The 21875-nt window shown below is 40.6% G+C and overlaps 1 protein-coding gene across 1 annotated transcript in view; it reads left to right on the forward strand.

Moving 5' to 3' along the window:
* Positions 1-21540, forward strand: part of PDGFRB (platelet derived growth factor receptor beta) — a 743049-nt gene extending 721509 nt beyond the window's left edge. Inside the window, exon 22 of the mRNA XM_044070754.1 lies at positions 20128-21540. Within this exon, the coding sequence (XP_043926689.1) occupies positions 20128-20266 (139 nt within the window). The 3' untranslated portion in view covers positions 20267-21540. The remainder of the gene's footprint in view (positions 1-20127) is intronic.
* The last annotated feature ends 335 nt before the right edge of the window (positions 21541-21875 follow it).

The following is a 21875-nucleotide window of genomic DNA, read 5'->3' on the forward strand; positions in this document are numbered from 1 at the left end:
CACACAGGTAAATAACGCACTCTCCAAAGCTAAGAATACAGCATCCATGGGACCAGATGACATCCTGGGCTATGTATTAAATGAACTACAAAATGAACTGGCAACTCACTTAAGTGTCATGTTTAATCATAGCCTCACCTCAGGCTTCGTGCCCACTGAGTGGTGCACAGCTACAGTTATCCCACTCCATAAGGGGGGATCCTCCTTGGATCCTGGGAACTACCGCCCCATCAGTCTGACGAGCCTGATCTGCAAGGCAATGGAACGTTTTAAAATGGAACTTATAAACAAAGACATTGGCAACCTTCAAACACTGGACCCCACCCAGTTTGGGTTCGTGAAGTGCCGATCTTGTCTCCTGAACCTGATTGACTTGTTTGAATCAGTCTCCAGAGCTGTGGACAAGGGTAAGGCAGTCCACAAAGCCTATCTGGACCTTGCCAAGGCCTTTGACACCACCCCCCACTCTGGAATCATAGATAAACTTACTAAGCTGGGCATTAATCTCTACGTCACTCGATGGGTTGTCATCTGGCTTACTGACAGAACTCACACTGTAAAGGTAGCCGATTCCAAATCCAGCTCCAGACATGTGACAAGTGGAGTACCTCAGGGTTCAGTCCTGGGACCGCTCTTGTTTGGCATCTACTTCTCTGAAGTACAGGCCAACACTAAGTTCGCAGATGACTACAAACTGGGAGCCATTATTGAATGATGTGGATACTCTACAAAAAGGCCTTACAGAAACAGATGCTTGGTGCCAGAGCCATGGGCTTAAGCTCAATGCCAAGAAATGTATAGTTATCCCCTTTGGGAAAAAACATGTACCCATGAATTACCACATAGGTGGCAGTACACTAAACACCGAAAGTGTGATAAGAGACTTAGACAGGTGGACAGTGGTCTCACCTTCGATAACCACATCACCACAACAGTCAGGAAATCCTTCTATGTGGCACACCTCATAACTAAGGGCTTTTCATCCAGAAAAAGGTCATTGTCCCACTGTACTCATCCCTCATTAGACCCATTATAGAATACAGCACCCCATTTGGTATGTACCTCTCAAGACATCAGGACAACTAGAAAGGCCGCAGAAATAACTCACTAAAAGAATCACAGGCCTAAAGCAGATGCCCTATGCTGACCGCCTTAAAAAACTCCAGCTATATACTCTGTCGCATATCGTCTACTCAGAGGCGAGCTCTGCTTAACATACAAGGCCATGTCAAACCCAGAGCTGTTGGACATGCTACACTTAAAGAAATCCCAATCCCTCAGAGCCACATGCTTCAGGGATCTAAATCTTGTCATCACAATAAACAAAACATGCTGGAGGGATAGGTTCCTGACCCAGGGACTCCCCAGACCCTGGAATAGACTGCCCATGCATGTCAAGCAGTCTCTTTGGCCCTCTGCAAAAAGAACCTTGATGATTGGATGGGAGAATGGAAATTCACCCCCGGGATTACGTCAGTTGTCCTGCTAGACAGGGGTCCAGGGAAGTAAATAGTGTGGGAAGAAATAGCCAGGGAATTGTTATGGCTAGGCTTGCATAGGCCCTAAGGCCGATAGCCTAGTACCAACCTATGGACTGAGGTTGTTATCTTTCACAGTGCCTTAGTGCTTGGTTTTACTGATAAAAATCAGTTGCTTAGTATGTATGCAAAATTCTAGAGAGCTGTTTTCAAATGGTCAGACAGACACCACAATGTCTGTGAATCATTGTGGAAAGCCTTCACCATGGAAGCAACACAATGCCAGACAGTGAACAACTCCAAATACATAAAAATGTTAGCAGATGTTGGAGGTAGAATCATTATATGTCAATGAAATGGGGTAACAATAATGTCATAAAACAATATCCTTACAGTGAAAGACAGCATTATCAACAGTGTCCATAGAGATTCTTCAAACTTAAAATATGTCCCCAGATACAGATAGACTTTTCTGAAATGTAAACAGTTGTTACATATTATAAAGGTCATAGAACTGTTCATCTGTGCTGCAAACAGTTGGAGAGATGAGCAGATAAAATGCAGTGTGACCAACAAATGGACATCTACCAATATAATGATATTTATTGTTATTAAAATATGGCTAGCACAGATGTGGATAAAACAGTCTTGTGAATGGCAGGCATAAGAAGCAAGGTCACAGGAAAAAGGAAAGGGGAACAGGGTGGATTACAATCCAAAGCAATAAAAAGTATGCCAGGGAGAAATGTCCAAAATAAGGCTCTTAGAATAGCGAAGGGAAATATATATATATTTTTTTGGTTAGGTGAGGCCGCGTTTATTTTTAAGAGTGAAGATGAACAGGGAATGTAAAAAAGGGCAATGGAATATATATTATCCAGGTAAGAATGCTCAAAACAGATGTATTGCTTAACTCTACCAAGTAGGGGTAGACATGAAATACAGCAGTGAAACCAAGAGAGGATGATGCATCAACAAACGTGTACGGGATATAACCGATGGAAAGAGTACATATGCATTGAGTTTGTGCGCCTCCAGCAACTCAGAAATGCACAACTGTCTAGAAACAGCACAGCATTGTCTGTGGCTACAGTGCATCAGGCATGTGTGCATAATAGTGGCCAAAGTACATGTAGCATATGTGTAAGGCACATGGTATATAGGATTCATCTATATATATATATATATATATATATATATATATATATATATATATATATATATATATATATAAAACTGCTGTGGACAGACCTATGATCACATACATTACACATGCATGGAGGGATAATATGGGAATTAAAGACGCAGTCAAGGAGAGGCCACTATTACCTAGAAATGCAGATGCAGTCATGTAGGGCTATAATTGGGTTTGATCAGTACAACTTTGTTCATACTGGGAATAGTTACTTATTTTAATCACATTTATAAAATGTGTAAGGAAAACTGACTAGTCAGATGGCTAGCTACCTGTGTATCACATATGTTGCATGTAGTGGAAAAACCTAGAGCAGGTCACCTGGCCCACAGATTCACTCACTGATCATACTCTCTCACAGACTTCCAAATCTAAGAAACTGTCACCATTTTGAAAAGTCAATTAGCAGGGAAAAAAAGCTGTCAAACTCAGAAATACAAAAAAAACCCCAAAAAAACAGTAAATGAATTAAAAACATCAAACACCAGAAATATAGCTCTCAACTTAAATACATTAGTAATTATGCATAAAATAATAATTAGGAAAGAAGAGCAGGAATCAGGACTGTAGTACAACTTAAACATACTTTGTAGTATTCAAAATACTAAAAACTCGAATATACCTTATTAGGAACAATAACAAAAACTTGCAGAAAGGTAAAAGTGAAAACTTAAAAACTCTACTGAGAGAAAATGAAGTTTAGGAAAAGAAAGGAAGTGAACAAAATTAAGGGGGAAAAGTCACATTAGCTATGGACAGCAGACATTCCAAGAGTCAAATTGCAAGTGGGAGCACACTTACACACACAAACACACTTGGAAGTAACTGCCAGGCATTCTTTGACCTAAGAGGTAAATCTGAAGACACATAGTACAAAACAGTGAGATACTGCATGAATACAAAATGCATATTAAAATGGAAATTAAACATAACAATTATTATAATAACCAAATTAAAGTTAACAAGAAGCATACCATCCACTCCCAAGATCTCCAACGTCTCAAGGGCCCTTAAGATTAGCAAATATGACTCTGACATGGTGGTGGTTCATGTGGGTAAAAATGACCAGTACGCAAAACCCTAATGGAAGTGCAGAGAGACATTTCTGAGCAAGTGATGCGTGCACAAGTGTAAGAAAGACTCTGGTAATGAGTAGAATCATACCATCACCAGTCATGATGCCGAGGTACAAGGAAAAGATGACTGATTTCATCACTTTTAGTAACTGGTTTCAGTTGATGGTGATGCAGTGTGTGTCAGTGTGGGATGAACTGCTGAACTTCCCTACTTGCTTTGCCAAGGACTTCCTTAACTGGCTAAAGCCTTTGTTGCTCCCATAGTTTCATTTTAGGCAGATTCCAGGTAAAGGATCTTCCATCCTAAAAAACATAAAAAAGAAAGCACTGGACAATGTTAGTGTGGTTCTGCTCAGTGGTAGGAGTCTAAATAAATTACCAATCCTGATAAACAATGATATGAAAATGTTTAGATTTGACTCTCAGCAGTTTGGCTTTGTTAAAGGTAAAGTCAGTCTAATGAATCTGGTAAATTTTTTGAGAGGGTAACCCAAGCCAGAGACAGTAGTCGTACTGTTCTTACAGCGTACCTTGACCTCGGCAAAGCATTTGATACTATACCACATGTCAACAATACCAAAAAGCTAAACATGCTCCAAATAGATGCTTGTGTAATTATTAGCTAACTGGCTGAGGGACAGAACCCACACTGTGAGGGTGGCAGCTGCAGTCTGATAGCGCATGAATTTGTTTAACCGATGCTTCTCTGATCTCCAAATCAAAAATCACAAACTCTGTTTAACCAAGTTTGCTGATGATTGTAAACTGGTTGTCATTTTTTTAATCCTTTTTCTGATATGTAGAATGTGTCAGTGTCACCTGCATGCAAACATCCTTTACTGGCAAATGCAAATAATGGCCAGCAATGCAGATGTGTAGTAATATGTGTATTAAGCGCAGCGCACAGGCATCCAAAGCAACAGCATTCAAAATCAGATGCAGACATGAGTGCCCCCCCCCCCCCCCGCCCTCACCGGTCATACCAACAAAGGTGTAACAGACAAATGTTTTAAAAAGTTATATGGCATTATATAGTGTGTGCAGTATGCATCTTTGGAATCAGAGAGTAGTCAAAAGATCATGCATGCATGCATGGATGAACTGCCCCAAATGGAGTCTACAGCATGCATAACCAGGGTCATTGGATTCTTTGATAATGCAGCTACACCCCAGAATGCTGGATACTTCGGTGTTGTATTTTCATCAAAAAGGGTTATAGAATTGAAAAGCCTGTCTTCTTCCCCAGTTGTGTTTTTTAAGCAGAGCCATTTTACTGGGCACTACAAGCTAAATTACTCATAATAAAGTTTTATGCAGAGTTGGAGAACATTTCATATCAGAAAGAACCTCATACTCTTTGTCCTTGCAACATGATCCCACCACAAATTCCATTCAAAATGGTCACCTCCGCCATCGTTAAGAGGTACTAGTTCAGTAACTAGCTGTCTAATTTATGCAGTCAGATATAGCCTAGTGTTCCAGTTATGCATGTTCGTAATAGATCGATAAAACTGACTATAACTCTGATATTTTGAAGCAGGCTGTTATAGTCCCAATCCAGAAGGAAGCCCTTTCTGTGTAGTCCAACACTTGTATAATGATCACAGCCATATTGTGCAAAGTAATAAAGAGAATCTTTATGGAATTTATTCACTGAGATGTGGGAAACCCTCTTCTGTACCACTTAACCCAGTATGCTTGTGTCAGAGGTAGATTTTGTCGACTTAACCACATGGATGTTTGAGAGTGTGACAGATGTCCTGGATGAAACTTTATGCAGCATATCTTGATTACGCTAAACTGTTTGGCACTATACATTGTGATAATTTTACATATAAGGTGGAGCTATACATTGTGATAGTTTTACATATAAGCACTGGAATCTAAAGGTAAATGATGCAACAACTTCATTCCACAATTGATAGACAGTGAGCTTTCAAGGCTTGTATTATAGCCAAAGATGACAGACACTCCCCTTCTCTTTCTACTTTATATCTCATTGCCTTCTTAGAAGACAATAATGTATGACATACAAAGTATTAAAAATCCCTTAATATTTAAAGTTGTAAAACTCTTTGCTTAGAAACCCCCATGGTGACCTGATTATAATAGAATACTTGGGCTGTGTAAAAAGTAATATCAGCTTGATGTGAAATGTGGCAACTTCATAACACAAGGGCCTTCACAAGTTAAATCCCAGTTAAATTCAGTCCATCAATCTATATCTTCAAGAAATTTCATCTAGATCTGTAAGGAAACTAATACAAAACTAATATGTTATCACTTCTTTGTTACCTGATATTTAATAGCCTAGAGGGATTCCTCTGTACTTTAAGTGCTAGTCACAAAGTTTGAGAAATCATTTTATGCTCTACTCCTGAATGACTTGCTTGGCTACAAACATCTGCATTAGAAGCTGAAGATAAGTGAAACTTGCAGTAGTGTATTACAAACTTGCAGTTTTAAAAGTACTGTATTTTCATTTTTTCTATTTCCTAATTGTGTGTTTCTGAACAGTGTGCTGTGTGTCTCTCTCTCTGTAGTTAGTTCCCCACCCACTCACCCTCCCTGTTACTGTGTTGGTGGCTCTGGCATTGCCCGCCCTTCCTGTAAGTCTGTATTAGAACACTCCTCCTGGGTCCATCTCATTTGCTTACTTAACCGAGTACAGTGAGATTATATTCTGAGTCTAGTGTCCACTCTGCTTAATACAGAGAGAAGATTTGAGAAGGCCAACCCACTTAGGTTCTTCCATCCTCTGTCCTTGCACTTAAAAAAATGCAGTTTATGCATCTGCTTTTACTGTATTTGTGTTTCCTCCTACTTTATTTTGCTTTTCTTAAAAGTACTCCATTTTATTTATTCTGCTGCATTTATTACTGCTTGGTAGTAGCCTGATTAAATTGCAACTGTTATTCTAAGTCTTTTGGTTTAAGCACTTGGGCTTCATACAGGCTATTTACATTTAGAAGGTTTGTGCTCTGCACTTTTGTGGCAGGACAGGTAGCTTTTATCCTTCTAAGCTGTGAATTGCTGATTGAAGGCCCGATGTCTGCTATTCTAAAAGTGTATTAGTTCTGGCTTAAGCACTTGGGCTTCAGGCCAGTTATTCTACATTAAGAAGGTTTGTGGTCTGCACTCTTGTTGGAGGAGAGGCTGGATTCTGCCCTTCTGAGCTGTTAATTTCTGGTCACAGGCTTATTGTGCCTGCTTATTTGAACTGTTTCTTTCTGAAATTAGTGCACCTTGTTGCTGTAGCATAGACCAGATTCAGGCCTGCTGAATCTAGCTTTGTTTGTATAACTTGAGCACTGATCCAAGCCATCTTTTTTGGAGAAGGTTCCCTTGCACCCTAGTAGCAGGAATGTGCAGTTAGAACTTGTCTGATGGAAGACTGCTGGAACAGGGCTCAGTTTTGAGCTTTTTTTTTGGTTAATTGGGTAACTTGTTTAAATCAGTTTGTTTATTTTCTATTGTTTATATACATATATATAATATATATATATATAATTGCACTTTATTCATCTGCTTTTACTGTATTTGTGTTTCTTCCTACTTTATTACTAGGGGCATTGACTACAACTCTGATCTGCGATATATAACAATAAGTATCCTTTTCTGTGCATTTAAAGTGTTTTTTTGAGTGTATCTGCTTTATTTTCTGAAAAAAAAACACAAAACAAAAAATATATATGCTTGTTTCCTGCCTTTCTAAGCTAGTACAGTCCAGTTTTAGGTTAGTGTTGAATTCAGGGCTGTGTTACAAATCTCTGTGTTTGCCCATACCTTACTTGGATAGAAGGAAGTTTCTCTGTTCACCTGTGAGAGAGCGGAGCTTTGAGCAGCCTATCTGTCCCTGGAGGAGTGGTTTCAGCCCAGAAATTAGCAGTTTATTGGCCATTTTGGGCTAATTTCTATCTCTTTCATTTCCCTACTATAAATACCATATTTGCCCGATTTTGTGCACCGGGCAGTGCCGGTTAGCTAGGGTAAAACCATTCCCGGCTCCACAAAGTCTCCTCTTCATTTTTTCCCTTGGAACTAGACACACTTTCAACTTAAGCACTCAAGCCATTCATTTTTCAGCCCGGCACTTGCTCAAAACTTATAGCAAGCACTTATAAACCCTAGCAGTAGACGCTCCTGTACTGTAAAGAAGGACAAGGCTCTTTATTCGACCTTACCAGCCATCCAGTAAAACAGTTCACTGTACCTATCCAGGCATGTCCAAAGGGCAGTTTCAGGTGTACTCTCCAGTCCAACTGGTGAATCTGGGCATTTTGAGGCAATGTTACAGCTGCCTCATGTACACAGACAACCCCCTCCTCCTACCACCAAACACTAATACATGCAAGAGATGCAATTATACAGCCAAACTGGAGGCTAAGCTCTCTCAACCCAAGACTGAATCAGACAGTCAAGAGGAGAAGAGAAATACTTGCATCACACCACCAGTCTCACATAGACCCATTAAATCAGCACTGGCAAAAAACACATATAAATACATGAAAACATATTCAGAGGCTCTAAATAAAAATCTGCAAAACCAACAGAGACCTCCAAAGCAAACATCCAAGCAACCTCCACCCCCCCAATGCAAACCATGAAAAACATACTTCACAAAACCAGTGTGCCATGCAATCACAGCCCTTAAGGCAAAATAACATACCCAGCATACTAGTAATAGGTGACTCTATAGTCAGGCACACTCACATCCCACTCACTAGGCTTAATAAGGAGAAGGTTACTGTTAGCTGCCTGTCAGGTGCCAGGATCCGCCACATAACACATGCACTCAGGTCACTCCAGAACAAGTACAAATATGACTCTGTCATTGTCCATGTTGGTGTGAATGACCTAAGCAGTACCTCCCTGGACTACATGAAAAGAGACATGGAAGAGCTTTCTGATCACGTAGCCCATGCCAGTATGACCCTGACCCTGAGTAGCATCCTGCCCTCACCAAGAATGATACCACAGTATAAAGAAAAAATTCTCGATTTCAACAGTTGGCTAAGTTTCTGGTGTCATTGAAAGGGGATCCAGTGTCTGTCTGCCTGGGATGACATGCTCGACAAGCCAAGTTGCTTCGCTAGAGACGGCTTGCACCTGTCACCCTTAGGCTTTCGAATACTGGCCAAGGCTCTTGCCACCCCTATAGTGCCTTTTTTAGGCAAGGCTCAAAAGACAAACCCACCGCCATAAATAGCACAAGTAACAAAAAAACTGAGGGTAATGCTACTCAATGCCAGAAGTCTAAACCTCAAAGTGCACGCACTCGAGGCACTCCTCAATTGATATATCGATATATGTGCAGTAACAGAAACCTGGTTAAAGGCTCCAGAGAGCACCCCAGCTACAACTCATACCATACATTTCAGCCATAGAACCCAAACTGAAATACAAAAGGCGGGGGTGTATCCAAATTCATCAAGGATACTCACACCTCCAGGTTAGTGGCACAGCACGATGCTTCAGAGATCATCCATGTGCAACTAACAATGGGCAAAACTGCAGCTCAAATTGTAGCTTGCTAAAGATCAATAACCATGTCCCAGGACCCCCATTCTGCATTTCTGGAAGCACTGGGAAACATAAAGGTCCTACCAAACACCCTAATATTGGGTGATTTCAATTACCCAAACATTAACTGGGAGAACTACTCAAGTACTAACTCCCTTGCCCAACATTTCCTAGAATTTATAAACCCAAATGCCCTGCTTCAACTGGTCAACACTCCCACTAGAGGTGACAACATATTGGACCTGGTCATCACCAACATGGGCGACCGGTGTTCCACACCAGTGGACAACCCCTTGCTGGTTAGATCTGACCATAAACAAATCACTTTGGATATCCACATTCCGCCCCCACCCCCGGACAAGAAAAAAAATGTGAAAAATCTTTCAAAAGCAAACTTCATGTTACTTAAGCCCGAGGTGGAAAGTTTCAAAGTCCCCATGCTAAAGGATAACGCTGTCCAAGCTTCAAAATCCTTTACTAATGCATTCTACAGGCACCTACAAGAATGCACGGATCGTGCCATCCCAAGCAAAACCAAGACTCACTCCTTCAAGAAAAGGAAACCAGTCTGGTGGACTCCTGCCATAAACAAATTTTGCAATAGAAGGAGGAAACTAATACAGAAAAGAGTAGAATCCCAAGAAGGGAAGACATCCCCGATCAGTATCAGCAAGAAACTACGATCCCTCATAAAATCATCCAAGGCGAGCTTTGAAAGAAAAATTGCCAAAGACTCCAAAGATAACCACAAGGCATTCTTTAGCTATGTCAAGAATCTAAGTGGCAATGCTCAGATCTGCTCAGAGTTAGTACAGAATGGCACAAAATACACTGAACCGACCGATATCGCCAACATCCTGGCAGACAGGTTCAGCGCAAACTTCACCCCCCCGTCTCACCTCCAAAAGGGCCCATAACCATACCAGAAGAATGTAGAGTCCCTGAAATCACAGACACTCAGGTTAAAACAGCCCTCTCCAAAGCCAAAAACACAGCATCAGTGGGACCGGACGGTGTCCCAGGCTGCATCCTACACAAGCTCAAAGACGAACTAACCCCTCACCTAAACACACTGTTCAAACTCAACCTCTCCACAGGCTACGTACCCATAGAGTGGTGCAAAGCAATGGTTATTCCTCTCCACAAAGGTGGAGCCACAACAGACCCCGGGAACTATCGCCCTATAAGCCTGACTAGCTTGGTCTGCAAGGCTATGGAACGCATCATTATGGAACTCATTAACAGAGACATTGGGAACCTCCAAACACTGGACCCTACCCAGTTTGGCTTTGTTAAGGGCAGATCATGCCTCCTAAACCTGGTGGACTTCTTTGAGACCGTTACCAAGGCTATAGACAAGGGAAATGTGGTACACACAGCCTACCTAGACCTCGCTAAGGCCTTCAACACCATTCCCCATTCTGGTATTATAGACAAGCTCACCAGCCTGAACATAAATCCCTACATCACAAGATAGGTTGCCAACCGGCTCATGGACAGAACCCACATGGTTGAGTTGTGAGAGCTAGGTCCGACTGTAAACCGGTTACAAGTGGCGTTCCCCAGGGCTCAGTCCTGGGACCCCTCCTGTTTGGCATATACTTCTTAGAGGTACAGGGAAGCACAGGAGGACTATAAAAGAACAAAAATGTCCTAAGACTGGGTTAACACTCTGTTTTCACCTCAGAGCAACAAATGATTAATAAAAACAAAAACAAAATGACTATGGCTGAGGAACGTAGTTAAAACTTTCAATTTTAATGAAGCCAGATAAAATGAGTAAGCGCGTTCGCAATCTCTTACTGATAGCTTCTTCAGACTCAGGAGGACTATGCCTGACCAAGTTCGCAGACAACTGCAAACTAGGGGCTATAATTGACTCTCCAGCTGACACAGACATCCTCCAAAAGAGCCTCACTGAGACAGATACCTGGTGTCAATATCATGGCCTCAAGCTAAATGCCAAAAAGTGCAAAGTCATCCCCTTTGGAAAAAACAAAGTACCCACAAACTACCACATAGGTGGTAGTCCCCTAAATACGGAAGATGTAACAAGGGATCTGGGGACCGAAGTAGATAGTAATCTCACCTTTGATAATCACATTGCCAAAGTGGTTAGAAAATCCTTCTACGTGGCCCACCTAATCACAAAAGGGTTCAAATCCAGATCAAAAGAGGTCATTGTGCCCCTCTACTCATCGCTCATCAGGCCCATCATAGAGTACAACGCCCCATTTGGGATGTACCTTACAAGACACCTGCAACAGCTGGAAAGACCACAGAAGTACCTCAACAAGAGGATCACTGGCCTCAAACAGATACCCTATGCAGCTCAACTGAAGAAACTCCAGCTGTACTCTGTTGCATACCGCCTACTCAGAGGTGATCTCTGCCTGACATACAAGGCCATGTCCAGCCCAGAATTGATGGACATGCTCAACCTAAAAAAAAAACCTTATCCCCTTGAGCCACATGCTCTAGGGATCTAAACCTCACCACAACAATAAATAGGACGTGCTGGAGGGATAGATTCCTGTCCCAGAGACTTCCCATGCTTTGGAACAAGATTCCAATCTACATTAGGCAGAGCTCCTCTCTAACACTCTTCAAAAGAAACCTTGACGAGTGGATGGGAAACAGAAAGTTTATCCCGGGGATCACTTCAGTGGCTCTGCTGGACAGAGGCACAGGGAACTAATCTAAAGGGGTGGCAAAAGCCAACACATTCTGGCTAGGCTTATAAATGCCTTCGGGTAGATAGCCTAGTACCTACCTATGAACTTAATATTGTATCCAATTTGCATTACTAAAAATGAGAGTAACCACCACTACAACAGTTTGGGATCATAGTAGTTTGAGCCAGCAGAATCAGGTGGTTCGCGGATTACCTTGCCAACAAGATTCTTTAAAATGCAGTCTGGTACTGCTAGAACTGCACTTTTACAGCGGGTGTCCTTCAAGGCTCTATACTTGGACTGATATTGTTTTTACTATGTATTAATGCCATTAGCACAGTTATCCCCCTCTACTAACATCACCCTCTTTGCAGATGTTAATATTCTATATAAAGATGGTCCTTCATCTGCAACTGTACAAAAATATATACAGTAAGATTTTTCTAATCTGTACCAACAGTTAATCCAAAAAAATGCCTATTTATTGTCATAGTCTTAAAAACTACAGAAATGGCTTTGAGCCCAGCAGAAACTTGCCAAAACCATCCTGCTCTGTACAAAGACTCCTCTAAATGCAACTCCACAATGACAGTACAATGCAGATATGTTAGACCCGGCTCTGACTTTCAGAACCCATAGTGATCTGTGTACTATCAGAGTCACCTCAACACTTAAGGCCACATATTCCATATAATATCACCTAATCTAAGAGGCCAGAAAAAACTCTGGCAAAAGTATATTTAAAAGAATGTATTTATACACAGAATAGAATATGCCGTCCCTCTTGTTTCCTTTTATTTAGCTTAAAACACATTGCAATCAACACTGCAATCAAACAACTTCAGACTGTGTAAGTAGATTTGTCAGTGTCTCCCTCAGACTTGAACATCACTACACTAACCTCATAAAAGATAATTGGCAACCAATTACTGCTCATTTTACAGTATACTATCTCTCCTAATCATGAACCTCTTGTATGAACATTTCTGTTCATGCCTTAAAAGTAAACTTATAATCAAATCCTCATTATACTCAACAAAACCAGGTTTATGCTTTACCTCAGTCACAACCCCCTTTTGGCCTTTGTTTTTCACACTCCTCAAAACCGAGGTGGAATCCTTCAAAGCCCCCGGGCCTGTGGAAAATACGGCCCAGACCGCAGAATCCTTTATAAGCACATTCTATGAAAACCTTCAGGAATGCATGGATTATGCAGTCCCAAACAAAACCAAGACCCAGTCCTCCAAAGGCAGGCGTCCTGTCTGGTGGACCCCAGCCATAAACAAACTATACAATAGAAGGAGGAAGCTACTACATGATAGAGCAAAATCCCAAAAAGGGAAGGCATCTCTGATCAGTATTAGCAAAAAACTATGGGCACTCATAAAATCGTCTAAGGCCAGCTTCGAGAGAAAAATTGCACAGGACACTTAGGATAATCACAAGGCTTTCTTTAGTTATGTTAGGAACCTGGATGGGAATTCCCAGATATGCTCAGTAGTAGTCCAAAATGACAAAAAATACACCGAACCCACAGACATTGCCAACATCCTAGCTGACAGGTTCAGCACAAACTTCTCCCCCCCCCCCTTCCCCACCAAAAGGGCAAATATCTATTCCAGCAGAGTGCTGCCCCCCTGACATCTCAGATGCTCAGGTAAGAGCCACCCTCTCCAAAGCAAAAAACACAGCATCAGTGGGACCAGACGGTGTCCCGGGCTGGGTCCTACATGAACTCCAAGAAGAACTAAACCCAATCATAAATCTACTGTTCAATCTCAGCCTTACTACAGGATATGTACCCAAAGAGTGGCGTATAGCAACAGTGGTCCCTCTCCACAAAGGTGGTGCCTCAATGGATCCTGGAAACTATCGCCCCATAAGCCTGACTAGCTTGGTCTGCAAAGCTATGGAAAGGATCTTTATGGACCTCATAAAGATATTGGGGACCCACAGACACTGGATCCTACCCAGTTCGGCTTTGTTAAGGGCAGATCCTGCCTCTTAAACCTGGTCAATTTCTTTGAAATAGTCACCAAGGCCATTGACGAGGGGAAGGTGGTCCACACAGCCTACCTGGACCTCGCAAAAGCCTTGGATACAATACCCCACTCGGGCATTATAGATAAGCTCACCAGCTTAAATATAAACCCCTATGTCACTAGATAAGTTGCAAACTGGCTCAAGGACAGAACCCACATGGTTAGAATTGCTGGAGCCATGTCAGACTTCAAACCAGTTACAAGTGGCGTCCCACAAGGCTCAGTCCTGGGACCTCTCTTATTCGGTATATATTTCTCAGAGGTACACGCCAACATGAAGGACTGTGGCTGACCAAGTTCGCAGATGACTGCAAACTGGGCGCCATAATCGACTCTCCAGCCGACACAAGCATCCTCATAGAAACAGACAACTGGTGCCAGAGCCATGGCCTCAAGCTAAACGCCAAAAAGTGTATAGTCATCCCCTTCGGCAAAAACAAAGTGCCCACAAATTACCACATAGATGGTAATCCATTAAGTACGGAATAAGTAATTAGGGACCTGGGGACCTAAGTTGATAGCAATCTCTCATTCGACAACCACGTGGCCAAAGTGGTTAGAAAATCATTTTATATAGACCACCTAATCATGAAGGGATTCACATCTAGATCAGGGGAGGTCATCGTGCCTCTTTACTCATCCCTCATCAGGCCCATAATTGAGTACAATGCCCCTTTTGGGATGTACCTTACCAGACACCTGCAGCAACTGGAAAGACCCCAAAAGTACCTCACCAAGAGGATCAAAGGGCTCAAACAGATGCCATATGCTGCCTGGTTAAAGAAACTCCAGATCTACTAAGTGGCATACCACCTGCTCAGAGGCGATCTGTGCCTGACGTATAAAGCCATGTCCAACCCGGAATTAATGGACATGCTGCACCTCGGAAAATCCAAATCCCATCAAGCTACCTGCTCGTGAGACTTGAACCTCAGCACTGAAATAAATAGGACATGCTGGAGGGACAGATTCATAACCCAGAGGCTCCCTTCACTCTGGAATAAAATCCTAGTCCAGGTTAGGCAGAGTCCCTCATTGACTCTCTTCAAGAGGAATCTTGATGAGTGGATGGGAGATCGTAGATTTACTCCGGGTATCACTTCTGTGTCACTGTTAGACAGATGCACAGTATACTAACCTCGAAAAAGGGCATAGCAAAATTAATTTTAAAATGGGTGGCGAAAGCCAGACACACTCTGGCTAGGCTTGTAAATGCTCTAGGGCAGATAGCCTAGTTATGAACCTATATTTATCTATGTCTATATATATAGAGAGAGAGAGAGAAAGAGATTTATAGGTGTGTGTGTATGTGTGTGTGTATATATATATATATATATATATATATACACACACACACACACACACACACACACACACACACACACACACACACACACACACACACACACACATAGTGGAAATCTGAGTTGACATCCTGAAGAATCACAATCAAAAGTACAGTCAGAGCAAGCTATGTAGAGGAGTGTAGGAAGAGGTTAAGTTATATGACCAAAGAGATAGCAGTTCCCTTTTCCTAGAGTCTTGAAATGTGCATGATCTTTAGAGGAGAAGGGAGAAATTTCCACAATTTAGGACTAATGACTGAGAGCATGGTCTGTGCAATGAAGCCTCGTTTGGGGTGTTTGGAGGAAAGGACCTGAGTTGTTAAGATTTGTCAGCTTGTATTTTGGTGCATCACTGAATAGTCTGCAGGATATTGGGGACAAGTAAGTTTAAATTGCCTAGAGACAAGTAGCCAACACTTGTTTCACAGGTAGCCAGTAGGTTTTGCAGTGATGGTCATTTTTTGGAAGAGAGTGATGAATTTAGTCAGTTTGTCATTCAAGGCTGGGATTTTTCTGTTTGTCTCTCTGTTTAGTTAGTTAATTTTATGTATTTATTTTCAGTTCATTCCTGTATTTTGTGTACTTTTTCAAATTAGAGAGTCAGTTCTTTCCTTGTCAGGGGGGAATTTCTACAATTCTATATATAAATTATGTAAGTATATATATATTTTTTTTACTTTTATTGCTGTTACTTGTATACATGTCATTTGTTTATGTATTTTCAGTGTGTATGATTTTTGAAATACATTTTTCTCGGGTGGGGGGTTGTAGTGATCACCATTTAATTAAGTTTTAAATAGCTTTGTTTTTATTCTATTTGTTACTGTATTGCTTATTGTGATTTTAAGTTTAGAAAATTTGTTTTTTGTTCTTAATTAATGCATTCTTATTCTTGATATTTTTAGGAAATTATTGTATGCTTAGTGTGAACTAGGTGCATGTGTTAATTGCACAGGTATGTGGCGATAATGTCTTGATAATGTTAGTAAAGTGGTGATTACTTGGTCTTAATATAGACAGTCTAGTGATATTAAACATACAGTGGATATAAAAAGTGTACACACCCATGTTAAAATGCCAGGTTTTTGTGATATAAAAAATAAGACCACAATAAATCATTTCAAAACTTTCCCACCTTTAGTGTGACCTGTAACTTGTACAATTCAATTGAAAACCAAACAAATCTGTTAGGGGGAAAATATCATTTATTTTATTTATTTTATTTTACATTTGTTTACCGGGAAAGTCTGACTGGAACAAGGTCCATTTACAGCGGAGGCCCGGGGAGAAAAGCTCTATAACATAACAGTACAAATACAACAAATGACAAAAAAAAAATTCAGTACGGAGACATATATGCAGTCAGAGCTCCATGTCTTTATATGACAACACATAATCCACGAATGACAGAAAATTTCTGTACAGTGGCATATATACAATCAAGGAGATTTTTCGTACCTTAGTTTGATTTAAGCAAGCTTGGTATATAGATAGCAGAACTTTGTACTCCCTATTGGTAGTACAAAGCATAAAAATGAAGGAATGGAATCTGGAAAATAATGCTATTTGGGAGATATGTCATAGCGTGAGAAATAGTTTGTAGGATAGTAATTCTTGATAGGGAGTATTTGAATAGTACAGAATAGCTGAGGTAAGCAGTGAGGAGATGAGGTGTGGCAAGTTAGGAGGAGAGCAGAAAAGATTTTATGTTATACAGGGACAGAGCCATGATTGCAAGAGGTGTGACTTTAGTGATGTCTTGAAAAGTGAGTTGGATGGTGCAGAGGAGATACTTTGAGGGAGGTTATTCCATTCCCCAGCAATGGTGTGGGAGAACATACTTTTCCTTGCAGTGTTATTGACTTTGGTTATGCAGAGCAGGGTTTTGTTGGATGAGTGTAGAGGGTGATTTGCAGAATATTGGTGTAGAAGTTGGTTTGGGGCTGGAGTTTTCTGAGGGTTCCTTATGTTGAAAGTGAGCACTAATTGGTGATGGCTAATTAGCTGAGTGAGTTCTAACCACTGTAGTTGCTTCAGGGCAAGACAGTGATGACTTCTAAAAGTGGAGTTGTTAGCGCATTTTGCAATTTTATTGTAACATGACTCTAGTTTGTTTAGGTCTGTTTTCCTGATATGAATTAGGATTGGTGATGCATACATTAAGGTGGACAAGAGGTGGGATTTGGGCTAAGGAGATTCTAGCTTAGTCCGATAGGACCTGTTTGTGTTTGTATAGGGTTCCTAGTTTCTTATGTACCTTTGTGATGGTTTGTGAGATATGGACATTAAGGTTTAGATTGTTATCTATTTCAACCCCGAGCAGCTTAGTGTGAGGAGAGGAGCAGATTGTGGTCCCATTTTTGGAGGTGATAGTGAAGGTAGGAGGTGTGGATTTGGATTTATTGGGGTAAAACGGAGTAATTTGGTCTTGTTGGGGTTTAGAATGAGTTGGATATCGGTAATCCATTGTTCCACGGAGAAGAAGGATTCTTGGGTAAGTTTTTGAAGAGTGGTTATGGATGGGGCTGAGCAGATTAGGGTGGAGTCATCTGCGTACTGTATAAGTGATGCATGCAGGGTGGAAGTATGTAGTTTGTTAGTGAAAATGGTGAATAGTAGAGGACCCAGTATTGATCCTTGTTGGACACCTATAGTAGTCGGTAATAGAGGAGATAGTGTACTTTGCCATTTAACGGATTGCTTTCTGTCAGAGAGACAGCTTCTAAACCATGAAGTAGTAGAGGGGGCAAAGGATAAGGTTGACAGAGTGTCTAAGAGTAGGTTATGGGAGACCATATCAAACGCTTTTGATAGATCTAGGAATATGGCTGAGACTAATTTCTTGTTGTTTCTTAAATGGTTAATCTGATTGGTAAAGGAGAGTAGAGCAGTGGTTGTGCTATGGTTTGGGTGGAAACCATGCTGTGTGTGTGTGTGTGTGTGGGGGGGGGTTATGTGAGGATAAGAAGTGCATTACCTTGGTGTGAATACATTTCTCCAGAAGCTTGGAAAGGGGGGACAAGATAGCAACTGGCCGGAAGTTTGATAGTTCATAGGAGTTTCCGCCTTTGTGAAGGGGAATTATATGTGACACTTTCCATAGATGGGGTACGTAGGATTCTTGTATAGAGCAGTGTATAAGAATTGAGACAGATAAAAAATAAAAAACGTACAAATAGCTGGTTGCATAAGTGTGCACACACTGAAACTAATACTTTGTTGAAGCACCTTTTGATTTAATTACAGCATTCAGTCTTTTTGAGTAGGAGTCTATCAGCATAGCACATCTTGACTTGGCAATATTTGCCCACTCTTCCTTGCAAAAGCACTCCAAATCTGTCAGATTATGAGGGCATCTCTTGTGCACAGCCCTTTTCAGCTCACCCCACAGATTTTCTTTTGGATTTAGGTCTAGGCTCTGGTTGGGCCATTCCAAAACTTTAATTTTCTTCTGGTGAAGCCATTCTTTCGTTGATTTGGATGTATGTTTGGGGTCATTGTCATGTTGAAAGGTGAAATTCCTCTTCATCTTCAACTTTCTAGCAGATGCCTGAAGGTGTTGGCCAAAAGTGACTTGTATTTGGAACTGTTCATAATTACCTCCACCTTGAGTAAAGCCCCAGTTCCAGCTGAAGAAAAGAAACCCCAAAGCATGAAACTGCTACCACCATGCTTCACCATGGGGATGGTGTTCTTTTGGTGATGCGAAGTGTTGTTTTTGCGCCAAACGTACCTTTTGAAATTGTGGCCAGAAAGTTCAACTTTGGTCTCATCAGACCATAACACGCTTTTGGGAGATGTGATGTATTGTTTTGCAAATTTTAGCCAGGCTTGGATATTTTTCTGTGTAAGAAAAGGCTTCCAACTTGCAACCCTACCCCATAGCCCAGACATATGGAGAATACAGGAGATTGTTGTCACATGTAGTACACAATCAGTACTTGCCAGAAATTCCTGCAGCTCCTTCAGTCTTGCTGTAGGTCTCATGGCAGCCTCCCTGATCAGTTTTCGTCTTGTCTTTTCATCAATTTTGGTAGGACGTCCAGTTCTTTGCAATGTCACTGTTGTGTTGTTCCATATTTTCTCCACTTTTTGATGACCATCTTCACTGTGTTCCATGGTATATCCAATGCTGTGGAAATATTTTTGTACCCTTCTCCTGACTGATACCTTTCAGCAATGAGATCCCTTTGATGCTTTGTAAGCTGTCTGTGAACCATGGCTTTTGCTGTAGCAGGCAACTGAGTAAATGTCAGGAAAGTCCTACTAGGACAGCTGCACTTTATTTGGGGTTAATCAGAGTCTCTTTAATTGATGGCAGGTGAGTATCGCAGAAGACTAAATGCTGTAATTAAATCAAAAGGTGCTTCAGCAAGGTATTACTTTAAGGGTCTGCACACTTATGCAACAAGCTTATTGTACGTTTTTTATTTTTTATATTTTTTTCCCCTGACAAATTTATTTTGTTTTCAATTGAATTGTACAGGTTATAGGTCACATTAAAGGTGGGAAAGATTTTGAAATGATTTATTGTGGTCTCATTTTTTTTTTATATTACAAAAACCTGGCATTTTAACAGGGGTGTGCACACTTTTTATATCCACTGTATGTGATACTGTAGACTTGATACTTTAGACTAGATATATAGTGTTACAACACTATTTTATATATAAGCAGAAGGTGATGAAAGATGTATCTAGAAACATACTCATACATTAAATTGTAAAGACTGTAATTTTTTTTTCTGTAAAACTGGAAAACAAAACTTTTTTTGTCAATTCTGTCTTTTCAGCTCTGTGCTAAATGATGAGATCACTGCATCTACAGCATCTTGTGACACTCCAGTGATGCCGTCAGGAAATCAGGAACTGGGCATGCCTGCTACTGAGGAAGAAGACAACAGCTCAGAAGTGCAGGATAGTGCCCTGTAGCACCCACTTCCTGGTTATTCCTCTGTGTTACTGCAAGCATAGCTAAGAAGCAGCAAGCAAAAGAAAAAAAATGTTACTTGCTCATTAAATTATAACTTGTTTTGGCATCACATGCTCTGCCAATGATAATTCTTTTGTTGCCAGTTTAATATATTGAAGTAAGAGGCCATATAAAAATTTTGGTACTATATGCACCTTTTTTGTGGGAATTTAGAGGAGTGTTCAAAACACATCTGGCACACACTTTTTTCTTTAAGTACTTATCTCTTTTCCATTTGTCATGTTATTTTAAGTAGCACAGTTCTACACACTGTATTCTTTAAGCTATTTTTGATGGATTTTCCCTTTAAGTTGTTACATGAGAGTAATAATTAAATGTCACATTGGGATTTTATCAGTTTTCCAAGGTGAAATGTTCTTTAAGGATTCTTAGTGTTGTTGCCTGCCAAAGTCTTGAAAGAAACACACTTCACATGTCCAGTAATTAACTGTTTTAGTCTGAATGTGGTATATCAAGCAGTTCAGAAACATTTTTGCAAGATTTGTGGTTAAGACTGTTTGCAAAGACTAGATTCAAAAATTCTTAGAAAATGTCTACACAATGTAGCTTTTAAATACCATGACAGTTTTCCAGGCCTTTCTTTTGTAATAAACCAGTAGGGAATGTCAGTCCCCTATGTGTTCATGGCCAGTATTAACCATAGTATTTATGACTTATTTATGTAGTTCATAGAAGTGCATTGTTTCTTTGCTTTGACTGCATACCCTGCAGTTATAAACTGTGTACATAAAGGTTGTTTTTTACTATAGAATAAGTAACAACAGCTGGCTGGTTCCTACACAAGTTACACATATCTTTGATATAGAATCCACAAAGAATTTAGGAGAATTTCCCATTATGTTGTGAATACCTAACCGTACCCTGGAAACCTGACCATGCCCCAAATACTTATAAGGTGAATGAATGACTGAAGCCACAATAGCTTACCATAGCCTGAATATCTAACCATGTCTTGAGTAACTCACCATACTCTAACATGTTCTAAATGTATTGCTATGCCCAGAATATTGACTAGGCTTTTACCATGCTCTACGTCCAGAATATCTCACCATTTTCTGAATACAAAGCAATCTTATTAATACCTGCTGCTGCTCTGAGTAATTGACTGCACAAATGAATAAATGACCATGTTCTAAATATCTGCTTATATCATGAATGAATGATCACTCCTGTCTGTCTGATTGCACCATGAATAAATGATCATGCCCACATACTTGATTGTGCCATGAATAAATGACAGTCCCTTCAATATTTGATAATATTTTGGAGACCTGATGTTATCTTAAATATCTGTCTTTGTTTCATTACTGCTGATCAGTAAGTGTAGGTGAAGGTTATGTTGAGTGGAATTGCTGTAAAAAAGGACTTAGTATGTGAAGATGCCTTCTGTTTTATTCAGGTACTCAGGCTTTTCAGATGTAGTGGTCATTATGTTATATTCAAAGTATTTAGCCTATACATAGCAAGTGTAGTGTCACATTTCACATATAAATGATGGATCGGTTCATACCACTAGAACTAGATGAAAGTGATACAAACAAAATGTAC

This window comes from Protopterus annectens, chromosome 4.part1, assembly GCF_019279795.1.
Source record: "Protopterus annectens isolate FY-2018-M chromosome 4.part1, PAN1.0, whole genome shotgun sequence".
NCBI classification, from domain to species: domain Eukaryota; kingdom Metazoa; phylum Chordata; order Ceratodontiformes; family Protopteridae; genus Protopterus; species Protopterus annectens.